Here is a 19,694-nt window from a genome sequence, read left to right as displayed (position 1 = left end):
GAAAGTCTCCTACGAGCCCCGCCCCGATAAGCCGCCACGAGTGACCCCACGATGTTTTGCAAAGTTTGGCAAGGTCCGCGAGCTTCCGCAATGACCGGCGAGCGAAAAGATGGAAACGTAATCACCGCGCCAAAGCTTGCTGTGAATTATGATGACCCCTACTTACAGCCACCCCGTGAAACCACGTAGGTGAGATAGGGGTATTAGTAGTTAACAGATTATGGGCCAAACTTCGCTAAATAATGATGGTGGATTAATTATAAAGGTTTTGACTAAAACATGCATCAGAAATCACAAAGGAGTTTTCATTTTCTGCAATGGAAAAGTACTCAAACTAGTTACTTCTATCAGAAAGTAACGCTGTAATGTAACTGATTACTTTTTAATGAAAGTAATCTCGTAATGTAATTAGTTACTTTAAAAATTAACGTCCCCCAACAGTGTTGGCCAAGCATTGTATATTTCCCACAAGAATATAAGCGTTCCATCATCTCAAAAGCAGAGATACAAAGGCCTATAATAAGATACACTAAACTGTCCTCTAAACACACTTAAAAAAGCAGAAATGTTTAGAACACCTTTAAAGTATTATATGCTTAAATACGTCAGATAAATTGAAAATCCAGGTTAACAACTATGTACAAGGTAATATTGACTCCATTAGACTCATCCATACTGCGTTGAGTAAAAAAACAACACTCCCCAAAATTCTGCACAAAAACTATACACTATTTACAAAAACCCAACTGCGACTACAATTTAGTCTAATGTCACCATAATACATACTCATCATTTTAACACGGAACAAGTGATGACCGCTCCCAACCCCACTATCCCTAGAATGACAAGCAAGTATCACTGAATCCAGGGGAAACTAAAAGTCCACTGTAGCAAAGATAATGAGAGCTATAAAACATGAGGTAATGATGAGACTATATCTGAAACTCATAAAAGTATGATGCTTTCTTTGGATCAAACAATATTAAAGCCAGAATAGGAAACATTAAACAAAAAAATAAAAAGATACAGGCGATGACTGACTTGTTTTTAAGTCAAATGTTCGTTAAAATTAAACTATAACACATGGTTCCGAAATGTCAGCTGGCTGACGCTGCTAGGAAAAGGTCGGTTTTATTTTGATGTCCTATTCTAGATTTTTGTCCTGAGCATGGTGCAGGCCTGTGTGTCTGCAATTACCTTAAAAGCTTCACATTCAGTGCATTATATTACCCTTTACTGTACACTAAATTAGCGGTTACCAGTAAGGTAGGCACTAGAAAACTACTGTATATCAGATACTGTCAGCTCCAGATTTATTGACACCCTTGTAACTTAGCTTGGTTTCACCTAGTTAATGTGAGAATCTAACAGTTATTTTACAGCGTCTACAGCACACAGGAGAAATAATACTGTACAGACACATAACCTCAATACAGAGTCTCTTCAAGTCCCAAAGTCTCTTTATCTCTCAATAGGGTTCATGGGAATTTGAACAAATTTAGCTCACTGCCCTGCTGGATGATATGACTATGACCTGCTTTTAACTTTGAAAAAAGCAGGCAGATTTACCATAATGCCATGCATCCTATTGTACCTTTGAAGGGAAAACAGCACCAAAGCATCACAGATTCTCCTCCCTACTTAACAGGGACTTGGATCCCTAATCTCTAATTTAATATAATAAGTGAGGCTTCCTTTTATTTCATATGTTAAAGCATATGGTGCTTGAGGGTGAAGGTCAAGATGGTTTTTGGTATTTGTGTCTGTCTGTCTGTTTGTTTGTGCACAAATCTTGTAAAAACTACTAAATGAATTTTAATGGGGTTTTACGGGTGTATTTGACAGAGCTTAAGGTAACATATAGGTTTTTAATCATTAGTTCATCACAAAGTTCAACAGATGGCACTGTACATTTTTTAATACCCACTTATGAGTCTCCAACTTAAATCTACTTAATAAACACAATCCTATACCTTCATTTCGCACAATTCACGGTAACATGTAAAAATTTTAGTTCATTTCAAAATTCAACAGATGGCGTTGTACATTTGTTCATATGCGCTTATGAGTGTGCAATTAAATCCCACACTAACAAAGTCATGCGCACAGGTAGTGATATTAACAACAATCATCATAATATGAATTAAAACATGCTTTAGTTATATTATGTTTATAATAAGGTCTAGGGCTGCCATAAAATGTAGAATAAATGTATTGTTTTTTTAGTTTTTTTTTTTAAATAAATGCACTTTAATTTGAATTTCTCTTTTATTTCAGGGTGTGTGAAAGTTAATTAAAATGCCCATCTTTACCAAGGGTACCAATAACTATCTGTAATCTATCTGTAACTATCTCCTATTTTCTATTTCCCCTCATTAATTTCTCCAGGACACTCTTCATCTACAGTATTACACTATTACTGACTGATACCCACCTGATACTATGTATACATTGTTTTAAAGCCCCTATACCACCACTGACCAGTTGTTTCAGACCACTTGGTAAATTATTGTGATTTTTAAACACTTTAATACATTGCTGGGTTCAGAACAGTTTACACTCTCCTGGCTATCATTCCTTCCAAAGTGTCAGTGCTTTCTGCTTTTAGTTTTAGTGGATAGTAATCTAAGCCTCATATATTACTTTTGAGCTAAAGTACCCAGGAAGGAGGCGAAACATCTAATTAAAGTTTCTACACTCAGACAAGGGCCTGTAGTGTAATCTGATTCGTGCCAAGACCAAATGTTACAGATATTTCCTAAAAGCAGCCTTCTTGATCCATTTCACAGATCAGGACAAGGCTGGGGGACAATGAATATCTGAAAAGATAAATGAATGCCATTTCCATCCTGGCCCGTTCACACTCGACAACATGAATGTGCATCATTTTCTTTAATGTGTCCTATTTAACTATGTCAAATTTCCCAAGGTGGGCATGACATCATTTTATATTTTGACCATTCGAACTTGTTCTGAACATAGGCATGGAAGATATTAGGATGGGAAGATGGGAAAAAACATTGAAAGATTATTGAAACCACATGTTTGCTGGGTATGTTACTAATAACATCCACCACTTCTGTAAACGTAGTTGGAAATACAGACCTGGTTGGGTCAATTCTACCAGCATGTTTGGCTTAAACTTTGTTCATTTGCTGAGGGTTCCCGTCTTTTCTTGTTCAACTGAATTATAATGCCTTTCATCACCCTAAAATCAATTGAATTCAAGTTCTATAGATGATATGCTTCTCCATAAACTACCGTACTTCATTTTAAAACAATGCTGCAGTAAATACAATTATAGAAGAGTCACGTTAATGTCAAAAACATACTTTAGCAAAAGGAAGTTTTCAATTAGAAGACCTTCAGATGGTATGCATGAATAAGATGCCGTTTCACTTGTAGTTTACATTGACGTAAACAACCGTAAACCAGAGTGCTTTTTCAAGAAACTCCCTCCTAAAACTTTGTCAGGTTCTCATTACCCAGTTCATCTGTGGTTGGTTTTGCTATGCGATGAGTGCAGCACAGAGCAATTTAGCAGCATGTGTATTTCTGCTTCTCAATCGGAGCCATAAAGATGTCCTGCCAAAGTTTCGGTAATGTAACTAAAGCTCTGTGATTGGCCCCATTGCAGTAAGGAATGAACCAGATTATAATTCTTCATCAGCCATCTGATCAAGACATTCTGTCTGACGTTGTGTTTCCGTCTAAACATTTTGCAAAATTTAGGCAAATTTTAGAAAATATGGCAAAAGGCAACACAAATGGATATATTTGTTTCCATGAACTACTGTTATGTGAAAGTTCTGAAAAAGAAAAATATGACATCATTTAAAATACCAGCCAAAAGCTGGAACATATTCATTATATTCATTATATTTCATCATTTATTCCATAATCTGTTTTCATCAGTTTTTATTGCATCATTACTTGTCCACATGCTTTTAGACCTTAGACACGGTTCAGAAGGTCTGATTTTCGCATCCCCATTTTCATGTGCTTAAATTTTTAAATAACAACAGGTCAACTGAACCCACAGTTTAGGTCAAGAAAGCCATGTTATCTATTGGACCGGAGCAGCAGATTTCAGCAGATGTTTAGCAGATGTTTGGCTTTATTTATCCGGCTAATACATTGGTAAGTATGTTTGCCATTAAAAATTAAATAGAAACATAAAGCAACAAGGTCTTTTTACAGTGATTAAGCTACAGTATGTTGTGGTGATTTGCACCACTGGTAACGTTTATTACTTGAGGATGAGAAAAGCTTCAGAGTTTATTGGACATTTTGTACTTATAAAAACCTCTGTAACAAGTACTCTAGATGATTTAATCAAAAATATGCCAGCAAGTGTCTTCTTATCTATTATGGTTTTTATTCCGAAAAGTCACTGAATTGTTTATTAATAGAAAATCTGGTTGAATTAATTTGTCATAAGCTTTGAGACAGTTCTACACTCGTCGAGTTTTATTAATTTTACTGAAAAAGGGTAACCTTTTTATGCCATTTAATGCCATTTTTTAAGTTCCACGTTTAAAAACAGGAACGAGTCTAAAGTTACAGGTGAACTTGGGATTTTGGATCTAATTTAATATCCACAATATTAATAAATAGCCAAACCACATACACTAAAATATTAATTCAGATCTAACAATGGAGGTAATGTTAGGATTTGAAATGTTTAATAACTGTCATGTGCAAAATGACATACAACTAAAAAAAATATATAAATACATACTGTACATATTTGTACTGCTCCGAAATCACGAATTCCAGTAGTTTGATTAGATACAGTACATTATCTAAAAAACTCTGAGATCTCCCAGAAACATGTATATTAAGATACTGTGAGTGACACACAGACAATCTCCAATCAACTAATTATGTGTTTTTTATAGCAACTGCTTGCAACAGGAACTAATTTATGGATTTTACCATAAAAAGAGTCAATAATTATGCAATCACAACAACTTTTATCTCTTTTTTTATCTCTAAATAATTTTGAAAACTATATTGATTTCTCAGTTTGACTTCAAAGAGGTTGTAAGTAGATTTTTCTTTTAAACTGTCTTCTTTATTCATAATGCGGACATTGTGAGTTTTATATGAGTATTTCTCTTAAGATTAGGTAATATAAGTAATATGAGTAATAATATGAGTTATTTGTGTAATTCCCAAGATTTGAATCCCAAGCCATTGTTTGCTGCTCAAGTTGCTAAATAAAGCTGAGAAAACTCTTTAAGCAAGTAGATGAATGTCTGCAAGATTATAATACAAGCCTATCAAAGTGATGTTGATTTATTACTTAGTTATACAGTAAGTAAATGTATAATTGTGGTCAGTCATTACCTGGAAGGACAAGGCTGAGGGTTGCACATGCGCATAACGGTGCGGGGCTTAAGAGGCTCATCACAGAGTGTATCTTCAACAATCTCCCGTCGCCCAGCCCTTACACAACGAATAACAGCCATCTGCCTGCCTGAGAGACAAAGAGATACACCATGGTTGCATGTCAGAAAGCATCTGAAAATACAAGGACTTACTGCTTAAATGATGACTTGTTGTGCCTGTAAAGGCAGAATGAGGCATTTCTCATAACTTCTGGATTGTGCTTTTGGCTTTGATAATAAACATCCTGCATACTGATCCCCAACCATCACCACCAAATCTTACGTAATAATAGTATTCAAAGACATGTGCACACATTTCAAGAGTTTAGGACCCAGGACATCAGGTGTACCCGAAGCAGATTTGCACAAATACTATTTATTTAACTAGGATAAATAGAAAAGCCTGCATACAGATTTACCTAAAGCACAGGAGACTGAGCATGCTGTGAACCCCCTATACTCCCAAATGTAGTTTTTCCTGGAGGATTTATTCTGATTTTCCAGTGGGTGCTGTGAAGTATCTGGTAGTCTGGAGCAAGCTTCAAGGGTGCAAGATCTATGGGCAGGGGGCTTATCCTCGCCACACTCCTCTTCCGGAAGATCCACCTCAGTCTGAGTAAAGGAAAGAAACACCCTGCACTTTACAGTGCGCTTCTGTATACCCACTCCGCAAGACACACTGCAGGGAGACCACGGGCCTGGGATGAACCTGAACACACATGTAAACACGTAAACCATAAATTAAATGTATCTTATTCATCAACTGTTATTATTCACAATTACCCTACTTAACTAATTAAAAAGGACCAGGACCACACAGATGTTGTATGCTTAAAGCTTTGACACTGACGTGACAGTGTGTGTTATATGAGGTTATAATTAATGTTGTATGAGCATTAATGTTGATGATGTTCTTGTCATCACTAGTGCCAGGACCTGACCAAATATATCCAGCTTACAACAATGCAATGGTGAGAATCGGACACAGCTGAAGGAATAAAGAAAAATTGACAAATAAATGGAAATAGATGAGTTACAGCATCTAACAACAGTATATACTGTACCTACTGTTCACTACTCATTACTAAACAATCTCTGCGTCTTTGCACATTGCGCAATTCACAGTTATGGACATTATACAGGACTAAACCTCTCTGCATTTCTGCACACTACACAGTAATGGACACTCGTGCACAGTTGCACATACCCCAGACCTTCATGGACATTGCACATTTACAATGTTTTCATTGTCATAACCCAAAAGCACTAATTTGAAATTATATTAATAATTATATTATACATTAAAATTACATAATTTACATAATATGTTAATTATTGTTGAATAAAACCTATATATTTAAAAGAGTGTAATCAAGGTGGACATTTAACCTATAACTATTCATTTAGGATACTGTCAAATTAGACCAAACACTTGACAGCCTTGAGAGGAAAAATCGCTAAACCACAGACTCATAAAACTACCAATACAATATTAAAAGCAATTTTAATGAAAGAAAAGTAATCTGGAAATAATGGAGGTATATGGCACTAAAAATAGCTTCCATTCAGGCCAGACAACATTGTGTGCCAGAAAAGAATTGTAGGAAAACAATATTAATAGATATCACAAGGATTTATAATGAACCACAGAATGAGTTCGCCATGCAGTGGAAAACCGCCTTTACGGAAAAGTGCTGCTGAAATTCAGATCCTATCCAATTCATTTGTAATGTGATTCACTGTAGGAGAAAATAGAAAATGAAGGACACAGAGACGGAGAAGGAAAGGAAGAAGACAGACTGCTTCAGACGTGTAGAAAGAGACTGAGGCTAAGGAAGAGAAATACAATGAGATGCAAAGAGAAAGACAGAAAGTAAAGAAAACTGTACTGTGATGCTGACTGTGTTTAGACAGTTACTTAAGATGAATGATGGTAATGCACTTGGTAGTGGTAATACTACACACTATAGCCAGCATATGGTTTTACTTGTGTATACTGCAAACAATCTTGTATTTAATTGTGTTTATTCTTGAAAAATCATGGCAAATAAAAAATATATATATTTGTGACTGCAGCTTGGCTGGTGTAGGACAGTGTAGGAATCTGTCTATGCTCATCATTGACCCTCTGCCATTTTTTTCTTATGCATTACCCGGATATGGCTATCTGTATTTATATATATATATATATATATATATATATATATATATATATTTTTTTTTTTTTTTTTTTTTTAAGCTGGGCATGTTACAATAAAACAAACCTGTGATGAAGCAAGCAAACTTCAGGACTGATTTGTCAGAATGCCCCAACTACAACTTCCATCTATCCATCTATCCAACCATCCATTATCTACTGTACTGTATATAGCTTACCCAGGGCACAAGGCAAGGTCCAACCCACTACGGGGCACAAAAAAACACCACTAGCGATTTGAATATAGTGTTCAATATACATTGTCTTTATATTACATGAGGAAACCCATAAAGCATGGGAAGAACACAAAACCACCAAACCATTTTGCTCACTATATGATGCTGGGGAGGAAAATGTTTCCTCACTCGCTCCTCCAAAACACCCCAAAGTGGCTCAACAATATTTAGATCTGGTGACTATGCAAGCCATGGGAGATGTTCAACTTCACTTTCATGTTCATCAAACCACTCTGTCACCAGTCTTGCGAGTGTATTGATGCATTATCATCCTGAAACACAGCTCTGCCTTTAGGATACAATGTTTAAACCACTGGGTGCACATGGTCCTTCACAACTGTTCGGTAGTCCTTGGCAGTGACGCACCCATCTAGCACAAGTATTGGGCCTAAGGAATGCCATGATATTGCAGCTTAAACCATCACTGATCCACCCCCAAGCTTCTGGGTAGTACACTTCTTTGGGGTTTCTCCACACCGTAACTCTCCTGGATGTGGGAAAGACAGTGAAGGTGGACTCATCAGAGAACAATACATGTTTCACATTGTCCACAGCTCAAGATTTTCGCTGCTGGCACTATTGAAACTGACGTTAGGCATCAGCACAAGTGACCAAACATTTGACTTTATCAGCCCAGGCTTGTACATTGACCTTGTGGAGCTCCCGACGAACAGCTTTGGTGGAAACTGGGGAGTTGACGTGCACACTTAATTCTGCAGTAATTTGGGCAGCTGTGGTTTTATGTTTTTTGGATACAATCCGGATTAGCACCCGGACATCCCTTTCATACAGCTTCCTCTTGCGTCCACAGTTACTCCTGTTGGATGTGGTTCATCCTTCTTGGTGGTATGCTGGCATTACCCTGAATACACTGGCTCTTGATACATCACAACGACTTGCTGTCTTGGTCACAAATGCACCAACGAGCTGCGCACCAACGATTTGTCCTCTTTTGAACTTTGATATGTCACCCATAATGTTGTGTGCATGTTGTGTATGCTGATAAATGAAATAGTAGCATGTAGGCTAATATGCTAAAAGTTTTCTTTGACTGTATTTGTAAGACCTGACTCCCTCTATCTATTTAACTGCATAATGACAAAAAGACTATCTTTGCATTCCAGTACACATTCTGTATTCTGTATCAATTCTAGTAGACGTTTCAAGCCACTCTAATTGAAGTTTTTTTTTTTCTCTTACTGTTTGGGGTTGTGCCTTCGGTTCTTTATTGATGTGTTTATTGTTTTGCTTGGTATGCAATCTTTAGTTTGACTTACACATGCACCTCACTGTTTACATTCACCATTCCGAACATTCCAGGCCGTTAGCTCAGTAGTACAGTAGCTCACGGATACATGAAAGGAAGATTTTACCCATATTTAACCGAGCACAATCATGATTATCTTATAACAACGAATGAGCAGCAGGACAAGAAGAGTGACCTCCGAATGGCTTTATGTAGTTTTATAGGGTTTTTTTTTTTCAGCATAACTTTCAAAGACCTGGGTAATAAAGCAAAACTGTTTGAAAAATGAGGAAAATTTCAATCTGACTAATAATTGATGAATAAGGCAGCAACTTTCCAACTTTCCTCACCGGTCATGAGAAAGGCAAAAAACAGAAAACCGTTTGGCAGGGTACGTGTATCATTAAGTTAATACAGTGTATACTGCATTTTAAATATATTGTTCAACTCAATTACTATCAAAGAATGACCTTGTGCAAACGGACAGAATGGAGAAAAGAACAGAATAGGAGCCGACAAAGATTAATGAGGATGACACATCTAAACTAAGACCCCTTCTCTCGCATTTCTGGGATACAATTCATGACACATTAAGACCTAGAGTCTCATGGCTGTTATCCAGCTCTGAATTCCACACACATGGGTCACTCTGTGATAGCGCTGATTACTGAAACAGCATCTCACCTCCCCAGACTCTGCTAAATTAAGCAAGCACACTGACATAGCAGAAACAGGATGGGAGGCCTGGTGTTGAATGATATATTGCACTGAAGGGTGCAATTTAAGAATGGTTATCAGAAAAGCAGCAGATCCTAATCCTCTTTACATACACATATACACTTAACAGCAAACTCCCCATGCTGTTCTCTTCTCCGAAGCCCTTAAACACTTTCACTCCACATGCTTCTGTTTTATGAGTCTCTGCGACAGAGGGTTTCGGTAGACCGCAGGATGTTGGAAGCCTTCGTGTCGGGGCTTTTTTTAAAAGTCTGGGGATGCACTGTGCTGTGTTCACTCCCTTGGCAGCTCTTAGCTGAGGTACAGTTTCAGAGATGGGGCAAGATAGTACCAACAATAGCACAAAGGGTCTGAATGAAGACCGTTCCTCCTGGGTACTCCGGTTTTCTTCCACAGTCCAAAGACATGCAGATTAGGCTAAATGGCATTCCCAAATTGCCTATAGTGTGAAAATGAGCGAGGGTGTGTGTATGTGTGTGTGCTCTGCTATGGAATGGCACCCTGTCCAGGGTTTACGCCACTCCTCTATGTCTCCTGGGATAGGCTCCAGGCCCCCTGCAACCCTACAGTATATGCAGGTTAAGGGAGTGTTTTAATAAAATTTCTATAAAACCATGATTCTTAATTTATATCTAATATTACCACCCCAGGGGAAAACCTTTTATACATTAAAACCCAGTTTACTTCAAGTTTTTATAATAATATATATATAGATAATATATTTTCAAGGCCTGTATAGTTCTAGCTAAATATATAACATGACTGCAGCTTCAGAAAAGGGAAATAAAGCAAATAAAGGTAAAGGAAAAAAACATACCAATTGGGTTGTGTTCCAGTTTGACATTTCCATGTGTATAAAATGAAAACTCACGTTGGTTCTTCAGTGGCTACTCTGGTCTCCTCCAGCTCTTGGGCTTGTTTAAGCCATGGGACTTTGGCTTCTACAGGCACACTCTCTGAAAGACCAGGACACAGAGGTTAACACACACAAACAGATGGATATCAAAGCAATCAAATACCAGTACCAAATGAAAACCTCTTTCAGGACTCCATTACAATGGACTGTGTATCTAAACACCTGTCTGCTTTAAAACGTGAGCCAAGGCTTCAAAGCCATAAGCACAAAAGCTGCAGTAAAATGACAAAGCCCCACTCATTAGATTTTAAATTGATGCAAGCTAGAAAAGAAAGGAATAATCATGCTATGTACAGTATATATCCCAGAGGTCCAAATTTACAGTAGACTCACAAGCTAAACAAACAGCTGCAGCTCCAAAATTCCCACCTCTTTTCACTGAAACAAGGTACTGGCAATGTTTATTCTTAGTGTTAGAGACAAATACAACAGCGTTACAGGTACAGTACAGAGCTTTGTAGCAGAAAAGCCCTCAAAATTCCCATGAGGCTAGTTTCTTTCATATGTATATCTAGCACAGTGTAAGAGGCTGATTAGAAGAAGTTGGAACCACACTGGGGAAAACTGAACAGAAACAAAGTTAGAAGAGAACACTCTCACACACTGGATCGGCAAATCATTCCAGTTACCATGACATCAACAAATCCCAATGGCTACATTATCCCTTTTCAAGTTCCTGCACCAAGAAACTCAGCCATGTTCAACAACCCAAAGATCGAAATCAAACTTTCAACAAATTCAATTGACTAATAAATAAATACTGCCATATGCAGCTTATAGAATCTACAAATTTAACTACATTATAAACACATTACACTGTGACATTACAGGTGACAGGATCATGGGCACCCAAGGCTCACCTGTGCCCAGGGATCAAAGGCCAGACCATCCTGTCCTGATCCAGGAGAAAAGCACCACAACACACAGTACACCACAGTCCAATCCATAGAGGCCACATCCGCAGCCCACAGCACCCAAAGGATCCCTTGCCTACCTGCTGGTGCCCCACCACAGCACCCTCCCAGAACCCCTGCAGAGCCACATCCCAGGGGGCCAGAAGTGCCCCAGTAGCACAAGGGGAACTCAAAACCTAGGTTGAGTTTAAATAGGCATGGTTTTAATGTTAGGGCTGATTTGTGTATGTCCAAACATAATTCCTCCAAATTCCACCATCTGCACGCCAAACACCAAACATCCACAACATGAATTATTTGGCAATTTGCAATCCTTTACCCAACCACATTGAAGCTCTAATAAATGTAACCTTGCCAATAAACTTCATCATCTATTAAACCAATTCAATTCAATGCAGTTCAATTCAGTCCAGTGTAGTTAGGTCAACGCAATGAAATTCTATGAAATTTTATTTGTATATACAGTATTTGTAAATGTATTTGTATACTTTTAACAATTGATATTGCCACAAAACAGCTTTACATAAATTTAAATTCTGGATGTATATTAAAAATTGTTGGTCCCTAAATGAGCAAGCCAGATGTGATAGTGGGAAGAAAGATGACATGAAGAACACACCTTGAGAGGAACCACATTCAAAAAGGAACCCGACCTCATGTGGGTAATGCCAGACAGTGTGGCCATACCTGTAAATAAAGCCCTTTTCTAACTGTTCTGAGTTTGAAAGTGCAACTGTACAACAGGAAATGTATTTGAGTTTATATAAAGTTTTCCAACTGTTTAGTAATAAAAAAATATTGAGACTATTCATTAAAACTCAAGTCTTTAAACTATTCAAGCAATTGCAGTCAAAAGCCTTCATGGTGACACTGCATGTTTCAATGCAGTTCATGTCATCTTCATCGCTATTGAGTGGCTAACACCCCCATTTACAGCATCCAGCATTAAAAATACAACACTATAAGGAATCAACAAGACAAGAAATCTAATAACTCCAACATTTACAACATTGCAACATTAACAAACCCCATTTGAATATTCAATAATCTACTTGTCGAAAGAATATCCACAATCTCATTATCCAACAATCTACAAGCCCAACCATCATTTACAAATACAATTACATGGAATATTTACCAAAGAAAAATCATAAAACCTTCGAAATAACTCTCTATGTAGCCTACCATCAATACCAAAACCCCTCCCAGTCTGCTCAAATTTTACTCTTTATCCCACAAACCCCAAAGAAATCTAAATACGGCTAATAAAATGCCACATACTAATCAAATATACATGGAAGGAAGCATTTATAGAAGTGGGAATTTACTGAAGAGGGGAACGATTTCCAAGGATTGTAGGAGTTGCAGGACAGCAGTAAAACAGACTATTTAATACAGAGGATGTTCTGAGGTCTGAGGATTTGGCTTTCAAGTCAAGCTTTTTGTGGATTTCTGAGTTTTGGTAAAATGAATTCCAACAAAACATTGGTATAAAAGTAGGTAATCTAGATTAAATATACTGCAATTTCAATTGGTTCACTTGTGACAGAAACTCATTTAAGATACCTGTAAAGCATAAACGTGTACATGATAAAGATTAAAGGATATTTCTATGTATACTAGTTTTACGTCTATCGTGACTACTACAGTATCAGCAAAACACTCAGGGCACAAATGTTATACTGCAGATTTACAGCCCAAACTCCTCTGAAGAAGTTTCGGGAAAGCAGCTGCAGGATCTTAGGAGCACAATGAAGTAATGCAAATGGATTGAGACAGTGTGTGCACTTGCTTAGGCCTTCAGGAATACATCTGGCAATTATTTTTATGGACTTGCACAGATTATGTGATTCAGTTACACACTCTTGAAGTGTGACACATCATTCATCCTAGAGAAATGCCTCCCAGACTGACATGTTTTAGCATACATCTGACTCATTACATACAAAAAGAGGAGGCAGGGTCATGCACCAGTCTCAATTCTATACAAAATTCCTCCCACTGTTGTCCTTCCCTTGCTTACTCTGGGTTATAGGTCACATATTATACTTATATTTACTAAGTTACTGTAGATCACAAATTTATGGTTTGCGTAGTGTTCCGTGATACGAGCAAAAATTTAAAAATACATTTTGATTTGAAAAACGAGCAAGTCTTGGTTTACGAATACAGAATATCATGTACCACATGTACTTCTTGTTTTGAGGCTGAGCGTCACGTGATCACAATTGAGCCAATGTTTTTTCTCTCTCTTGCGCTGCGGAATTGTGGGTAATTGTCTCTCCTGCTCAGCCTTAGTACGCCTCTCTCACTGGTATGATGAACATTCGTGCGCACCTGTACAGTTTTTCTAAAACACTGTGACCTAGTATGTGCGGGTAAAACATGTTTTATTTTGTGTTTGTGTGAGTGTGTGTACAGCACGCGTGTATTGTTTATTATAACACACGTGTGCGAGTGTAAAGCAAAAGCAAATGTCATTAGAGGGGACTAGGACTACCAGAGAGGGGCCATTTGGCCCGGTTGTTTTTACCTAATATCATTAATCACAAGTGAACAGTTGCCTTTGTTCTGTAAATGTGGCAATAACTTACTTAAATACTTACTTAATTACTTACTTAAATGAATGGGAGTCAATTTTCGGTGATTAAGTTGTTAGTTTAAAACCAAGGGGCCATTTGGCCTACCTCTGGTAGGGCTGGAGGGGTCAGAAAAACCTGGTACACCTTTTCTGGTGTACGCTCACACAAGTGTCATTATGTTCCCATGTTCCTTGTAAATTTTTCCGATAAAGCAATCTTTTCATTAAAGTAAGTGTGTGTGTGTCTCTGTGTGTGTGTGTGTGTGTGTGTTTGTGTGTGTGTGTGTGTGTGTGTGTAAAACTCAAATAAAAGAGAAGGGGTAACTGTGTAAGAAACACTTATCTGTTGAGATTTATTTTTCCTTTTTTTAAGTAGGTTAAGGTAAAGTGCAGGTTAATTTGTTTTATTTTTATTTTATATTTTGCATTATTTATTTTTATGTATTAATTTTTCAGGCTGTGGAACGATTAATTTGAGTTTCCATTATTTCTTATGAGAAAATTTACTTTAATTTACGAGTGTTTTAAAATACAAGCCCACTTCCAGAACGAATAATGCTTGTAATCAAAGGTTCCACTGTATTAAAATTACTGTAATTGCAATGTCATAGAGGAATTTACAAATGTAAAGCAATTCTGTTAGGTACTCTGGTGCGATGACAAACATCAGACCAGTGCAATTGCTTCATTCTTTTAATAAGGGTGGAGGAAATTTACTTGATATGGTAAAGTACACGCTTTTACTCAAAAGGAAAAAATAAAAAAGGGTGGGGATTCATACTTTGAGTTTAAATTTTGTCTAGACAAAATGATTAATATGTAAATTTTAATTTAATGTAAAGTGAACCAATTAGCAGCATATAAGAATACTACTGCCTACATTTACAGTGTTCACTATCACTAAATTGAAGCATGAATCCATCCATTTTCATCTACCATTACATTTCAAAATGTACAACCTTCAACCTACTGTACAACAAATTCCACTATTTACAAATCCCACAATCTATTACTTGAATCAATCACAAAATGCCCAACCAACAAATCTCAATTTTATACCTAAATTAACATTTCCCTACCAACATAACCATTTCCAAATTACAGAAACTACAAATCCCCACCTTTAAAAACGTGAAATTACCTTGTCTCTTAAAACTGCAATTCATTCTATCTTACCCAACTAGTAAACTGTAAGTAGCTTTTGTTTCATGGTAATGATGGCCATGTAAAATTAAAGGTAATTAAAGTAGTTGGCAATAAAAAAACAAGAGATACCATAAGAGTGTCAAACACAATAGATTCAAGTTCACATGAAGCTGAAAAACATGTTCTTAATACAATATACAAACACTTATCTCTAGCATAACTATTTTTAACATACTTATTGTTGCTCGTTTAGCTACGTTTTACAACGGAAGAAACTTAATTTTCCACTTTCAGCTTCTTTAATTCTACAACACTGCATTTATTCATTGTATTATTCTCAACTAATCTCTTTTTTTTCTTATGAATGGCTTTTAATCAAGGTCTAATTTGCTCCTTCATACACATTCACTATTTTCTTACTCTCACACTTTCTTTTGCTCTTAGTTTGTTATAAAATTCTACACTGTAATGCACCTAATATTTTAACCTATTACATTCATTAGGGATCATGCTACAGATTTATTTATTGCTTTAAAATTTTAGCAGTATTTTAAAGCGTGCCCTAAAAAAGCAGGAAATCTGGGTAATAAATATCAAAATTGGTGTGATATGTTCTCTTTTGCCTGTATCCTGGAGGAAGCAGCATGGACAAGCAGCAGCTTTCTGGCAACCAAGTGAACAGTAAATTACAGAAATCAAAACAAAAGCATGTGCCAATGTCTTCACATCGTGTAAAATAATATATGTTCTAACTCAAGCAATGTTTCTCGGTTAAATAAAAGCAGATCAGATCAAGTGCATTAACATTTAATTCACTAGTACGAAACTGCACCAAAATTTCTCAATACTGCTGTGATAAATGTTCTTTTTTCCCCCCTGTAATACGTATACAAAGAAGAAGAATGCAAATTCTGTACAATTCTTCATTTTAAATTAGTTTTCAGATTTATAGCAGTGACGACACTGCAATGCGATCTTAGTGTATACGGAGTTATACATAATGCACATACTGACAGAATAAACAACCACTAAATTTATATGTATTTACATAATTGAAAAATGTATTGATATTATTAAAAAATATTTCAGCTTGTCATCTAAGAGCACAACCCCCTTTGCGCCATTGTGAACGTGTTATGGTCGAAACAATGAGAAAATCACATTACCGGTGACAGTGACTTCAAAAGAGTGCACTCTCAGCAAAAAAATAAAACTCATTAAAACTACATGCACTCTAAAATGAGCCAGGAAAAGCTCAACGGACCTGCTATCCTCATCACTGAGATAAAACTGGTCTAAACTTCAAGTTTGTTAGAAGAGTTGCAAGAAAAGTCAGGCAACTTGCACTTGGACCAACTGACTAGTCAGCAGCATAAGTCAAAGTATACAGCTGCAATAAGAGTTAGAAAAAAACAAGTCATGCATGTGGATAAATATAATTATATCACTTATAAGTAGCCCTTATATTATTACTGTATTGTTGTAATTATTTCAGTGGATAGTCATATACTGTTTACATCGTTTAAAATCTCAGAACAATCCGACCAATACTAAATAATCCATGATTAATGAAGCCTTCAATATTGTACTGATAGATGATGAGTAAATGTATTTGTTACAGATTATATCATTTTAAAGACTTGCAGTAATTTCTCCCATTTGTTTGATTTTTACTTCTATTTAATAGTCGTCGTTTATTGACGCAATTTTTTGTGCGTCTTGGAATTGAGTATTCTGTATGTATATACGCAAAACAGAACATAGCCTAGATGGGACAATAACACCAGATTTGTAAATGGTTGATAGAGATGTCATGTGTGCTACTGTAATGCCAAGCATGTATTTCTACAGTAGTTGCCCATTGTTGAATTACACCTGATGGTAGGTGGGTGTTTTATGGTGCTGGAGAGGGTATGAGTGGGTCCAATTGGGAAAGGCTTTCCACTAGTCCAACTGCCTGCACAGACGTTTGCAATGGATCTGTCGAATATGTTAACAAATGTGTCCCTGTAAGCTGATTGTTTAAAACCGGTTTTGTGTTTGTTTAACTCCAGAGCTTTTTATGAAATGCTAAACTAAATATCCTACAGAATTCACTCTAGATTTCACTGCTGTATTATAATTAAGTCACATTTCATGGTGATAAATCGCACATACAGAATCATTTATGTCACAATGTCTGTTTCTCTCATAAATCACCTATTCATCTCCTTAGCAGCCTAGCATTTGATTAACTGTCCTTTTCCCTTTTTTTTTTCTTATTCCCATTTTTCTTTCCCTCTTTTTGACTGAAGCACCACAGACCCATATTAACTTACTATTATTTTAATAATTTTTGCCTTGTTTTTCTGGTTCAAATCTCTCACTTAACCCCCTTCTTTAAATTCTACATCCATGTTTTGCTCATTCCCGATGTCTGTGTATTTGTTATATTCCTTTTATCCTCTTTCACACAGCATTTAATTATCTTCTCCTTCTACGGGTCTTATGGTCATGTGTGTGACAAATAATTTACCTTATTGGCCGCACACTATCTGTCTCTCTTTATTTGCTTTGTTTTTCCCCCCAGTTTTTTTTCCTTTTCTAACGTATGTTTTTTGGTCCTTTATATTGCTTATTTTGTCCTTTATATTGCTTATATTGTCACACTCTTGCAATCTCTATCTTTTTTGAGATTCTGGCCAAATCTGGCTTATATAGGATACAGTATGCAAGATTATCATTTAGATAATGTTACAGTACAAAGAAAGTCAGTTAATTTAATGTACTTTAAACCACTTTAAGCCACATATACTGTACAGTATTTTTTACTCACTCACTCATCATCTATACCGTCTGCTTATCCATCACACGGGCACACACACATACAGTATGCACGCACAAACTCGCACGCTCATTCGCACACAACGGGGCAATTTGGCAACGCCGATTAGCCTAATCTGCATGTCTTTGAACTGTGGGAGGAAACTGAAGTACTACAATGGGAGAACATGCAAACTATATGCACACAGACCCGAGGCACGAATCGAACCCAGACCATGGAAAAATCTGCATTATTTTATTATCCTCAATTAAATTAAGATACTCCATTTTTACACCTGTGATGAATGACTTTATTACTGTAATAAATGTCTGTATGGCTTTCTTACCAAACAGACTAAAAAATTCCAAATGAGCTTGCTGCCATCTGTGTCCCATTTAAAGAGCATATTACTTGATAGTATAAGTATAGTGTAATATTTTGTGCCAATTTTAACACAGTGCACGCTTTAGTGGGTCATTTTCACAAACTGTAAATCAAAGTACCAATTTTTTCCCAATCATCCCATCACTAAATAGATTTTCACAAGAATAAAAAAGAACAAATCTTATAGAAGGTGCATCAAAACGTCATTAGTTATGCAAAAAAAATTATGCAAGATTTTTGTAAGAGTTGCATTAAAGAAAACTTTTATGACAGTACGCCACAAAATCGCCACTGAGACCAAAATCTATTTTTTGGCCATGTGCGCCATTTGGCACGATAAGTTGACTCTTTACAAGGAAAACGCCCCAGGCTTACTGTAAACTATGACAGTAACCTATTAAAGTTTTGTGCCTGTACCAGCATAGTTTAGCACAACACCTGGTGTCCCAGAGGTTACAACGAGGTTACTATGTAGATCTCATTTAATGAATATGCCACTTGTGACCTTTTCTGTATGTCAGTATTACAATACATCTTAAGCTACGAAGTAATTGACCTATTGTCATTTATTGATTTTCTCTTGTTCTTAAACTTTTTCCTTCTTTGCATCTCTCTCATGACTCAATATCATGCATTTTCAACACATTTAATTACCCTTCGCTCCATACCCCTTTATCTCTATTCTGTTTGTTGCTAGGTAAAATATAACTACATATAACTCTTTTTGACCATGCCATTTATTTAACAGTCAAAAAGAAAAAAAATGTGTACAGCTTGTATGTGTGCGTTTAGCTTAGTAACGGTTTCCTGTATGACTTTATCAATCGCTTCTCATTATTCTTTACAACGTTGCATCAGTGTATTGCGGTGTTTGTGCATTGCACAGCTCATGTAAGATCCCATCACAGCATTCAACTTGGTTTGAGGTCTGGACCTTTACTCGGCCATTTCAATTAATTTATTTCATTTAATTCATTTATTTTTAAGCCATTCTAAAGTAGAATAAATAGTGTGCCCTTAGGTCATTGTCCTGTCCCATGACCCAGTTTTGACCAAGCTTTAGATGTCAGACATATGGCTTTACATTTGCCTCTAGGAAAATCTGATACACAGAGGAGTTCATAGTCAACTAGATGACTG

At 36.5% G+C, this 19,694-nt stretch overlaps 1 protein-coding gene across 2 annotated transcripts in view; it reads right to left on the bottom strand.

Moving 5' to 3' along the window:
- Positions 1 to 19,694, bottom strand: part of adamtsl3 (ADAMTS-like 3) — a 180,260-nt gene that overhangs the window by 34,337 nt on the left and 126,229 nt on the right. The window contains exons 15-17 of one of the 2 annotated variants that reach the window (XM_053513528.1): positions 10,682 to 10,766; positions 5,813 to 6,102; positions 5,353 to 5,482 (exon numbers count right to left, since the gene is read on the bottom strand). In XM_053513528.1, the coding sequence (XP_053369503.1) occupies positions 5,353 to 5,482; positions 5,813 to 6,102; positions 10,682 to 10,766 (505 nt within the window). Of the gene's footprint in view, positions 1 to 5,352; positions 5,483 to 5,812; positions 6,103 to 10,677; positions 10,767 to 19,694 lie in introns of those variants that run through there. The other variant, XM_053513529.1, reaches the window with a different exon arrangement.

The sequence above is a fragment of the Clarias gariepinus genome, chromosome 15 (assembly GCF_024256425.1).
Source record: "Clarias gariepinus isolate MV-2021 ecotype Netherlands chromosome 15, CGAR_prim_01v2, whole genome shotgun sequence".
Classification (NCBI taxonomy): domain Eukaryota; kingdom Metazoa; phylum Chordata; class Actinopteri; order Siluriformes; family Clariidae; genus Clarias; species Clarias gariepinus.
Note: the sequence above shows the minus strand (reverse complement) of the source record. Positions and strands in the feature narration are given on the sequence as shown.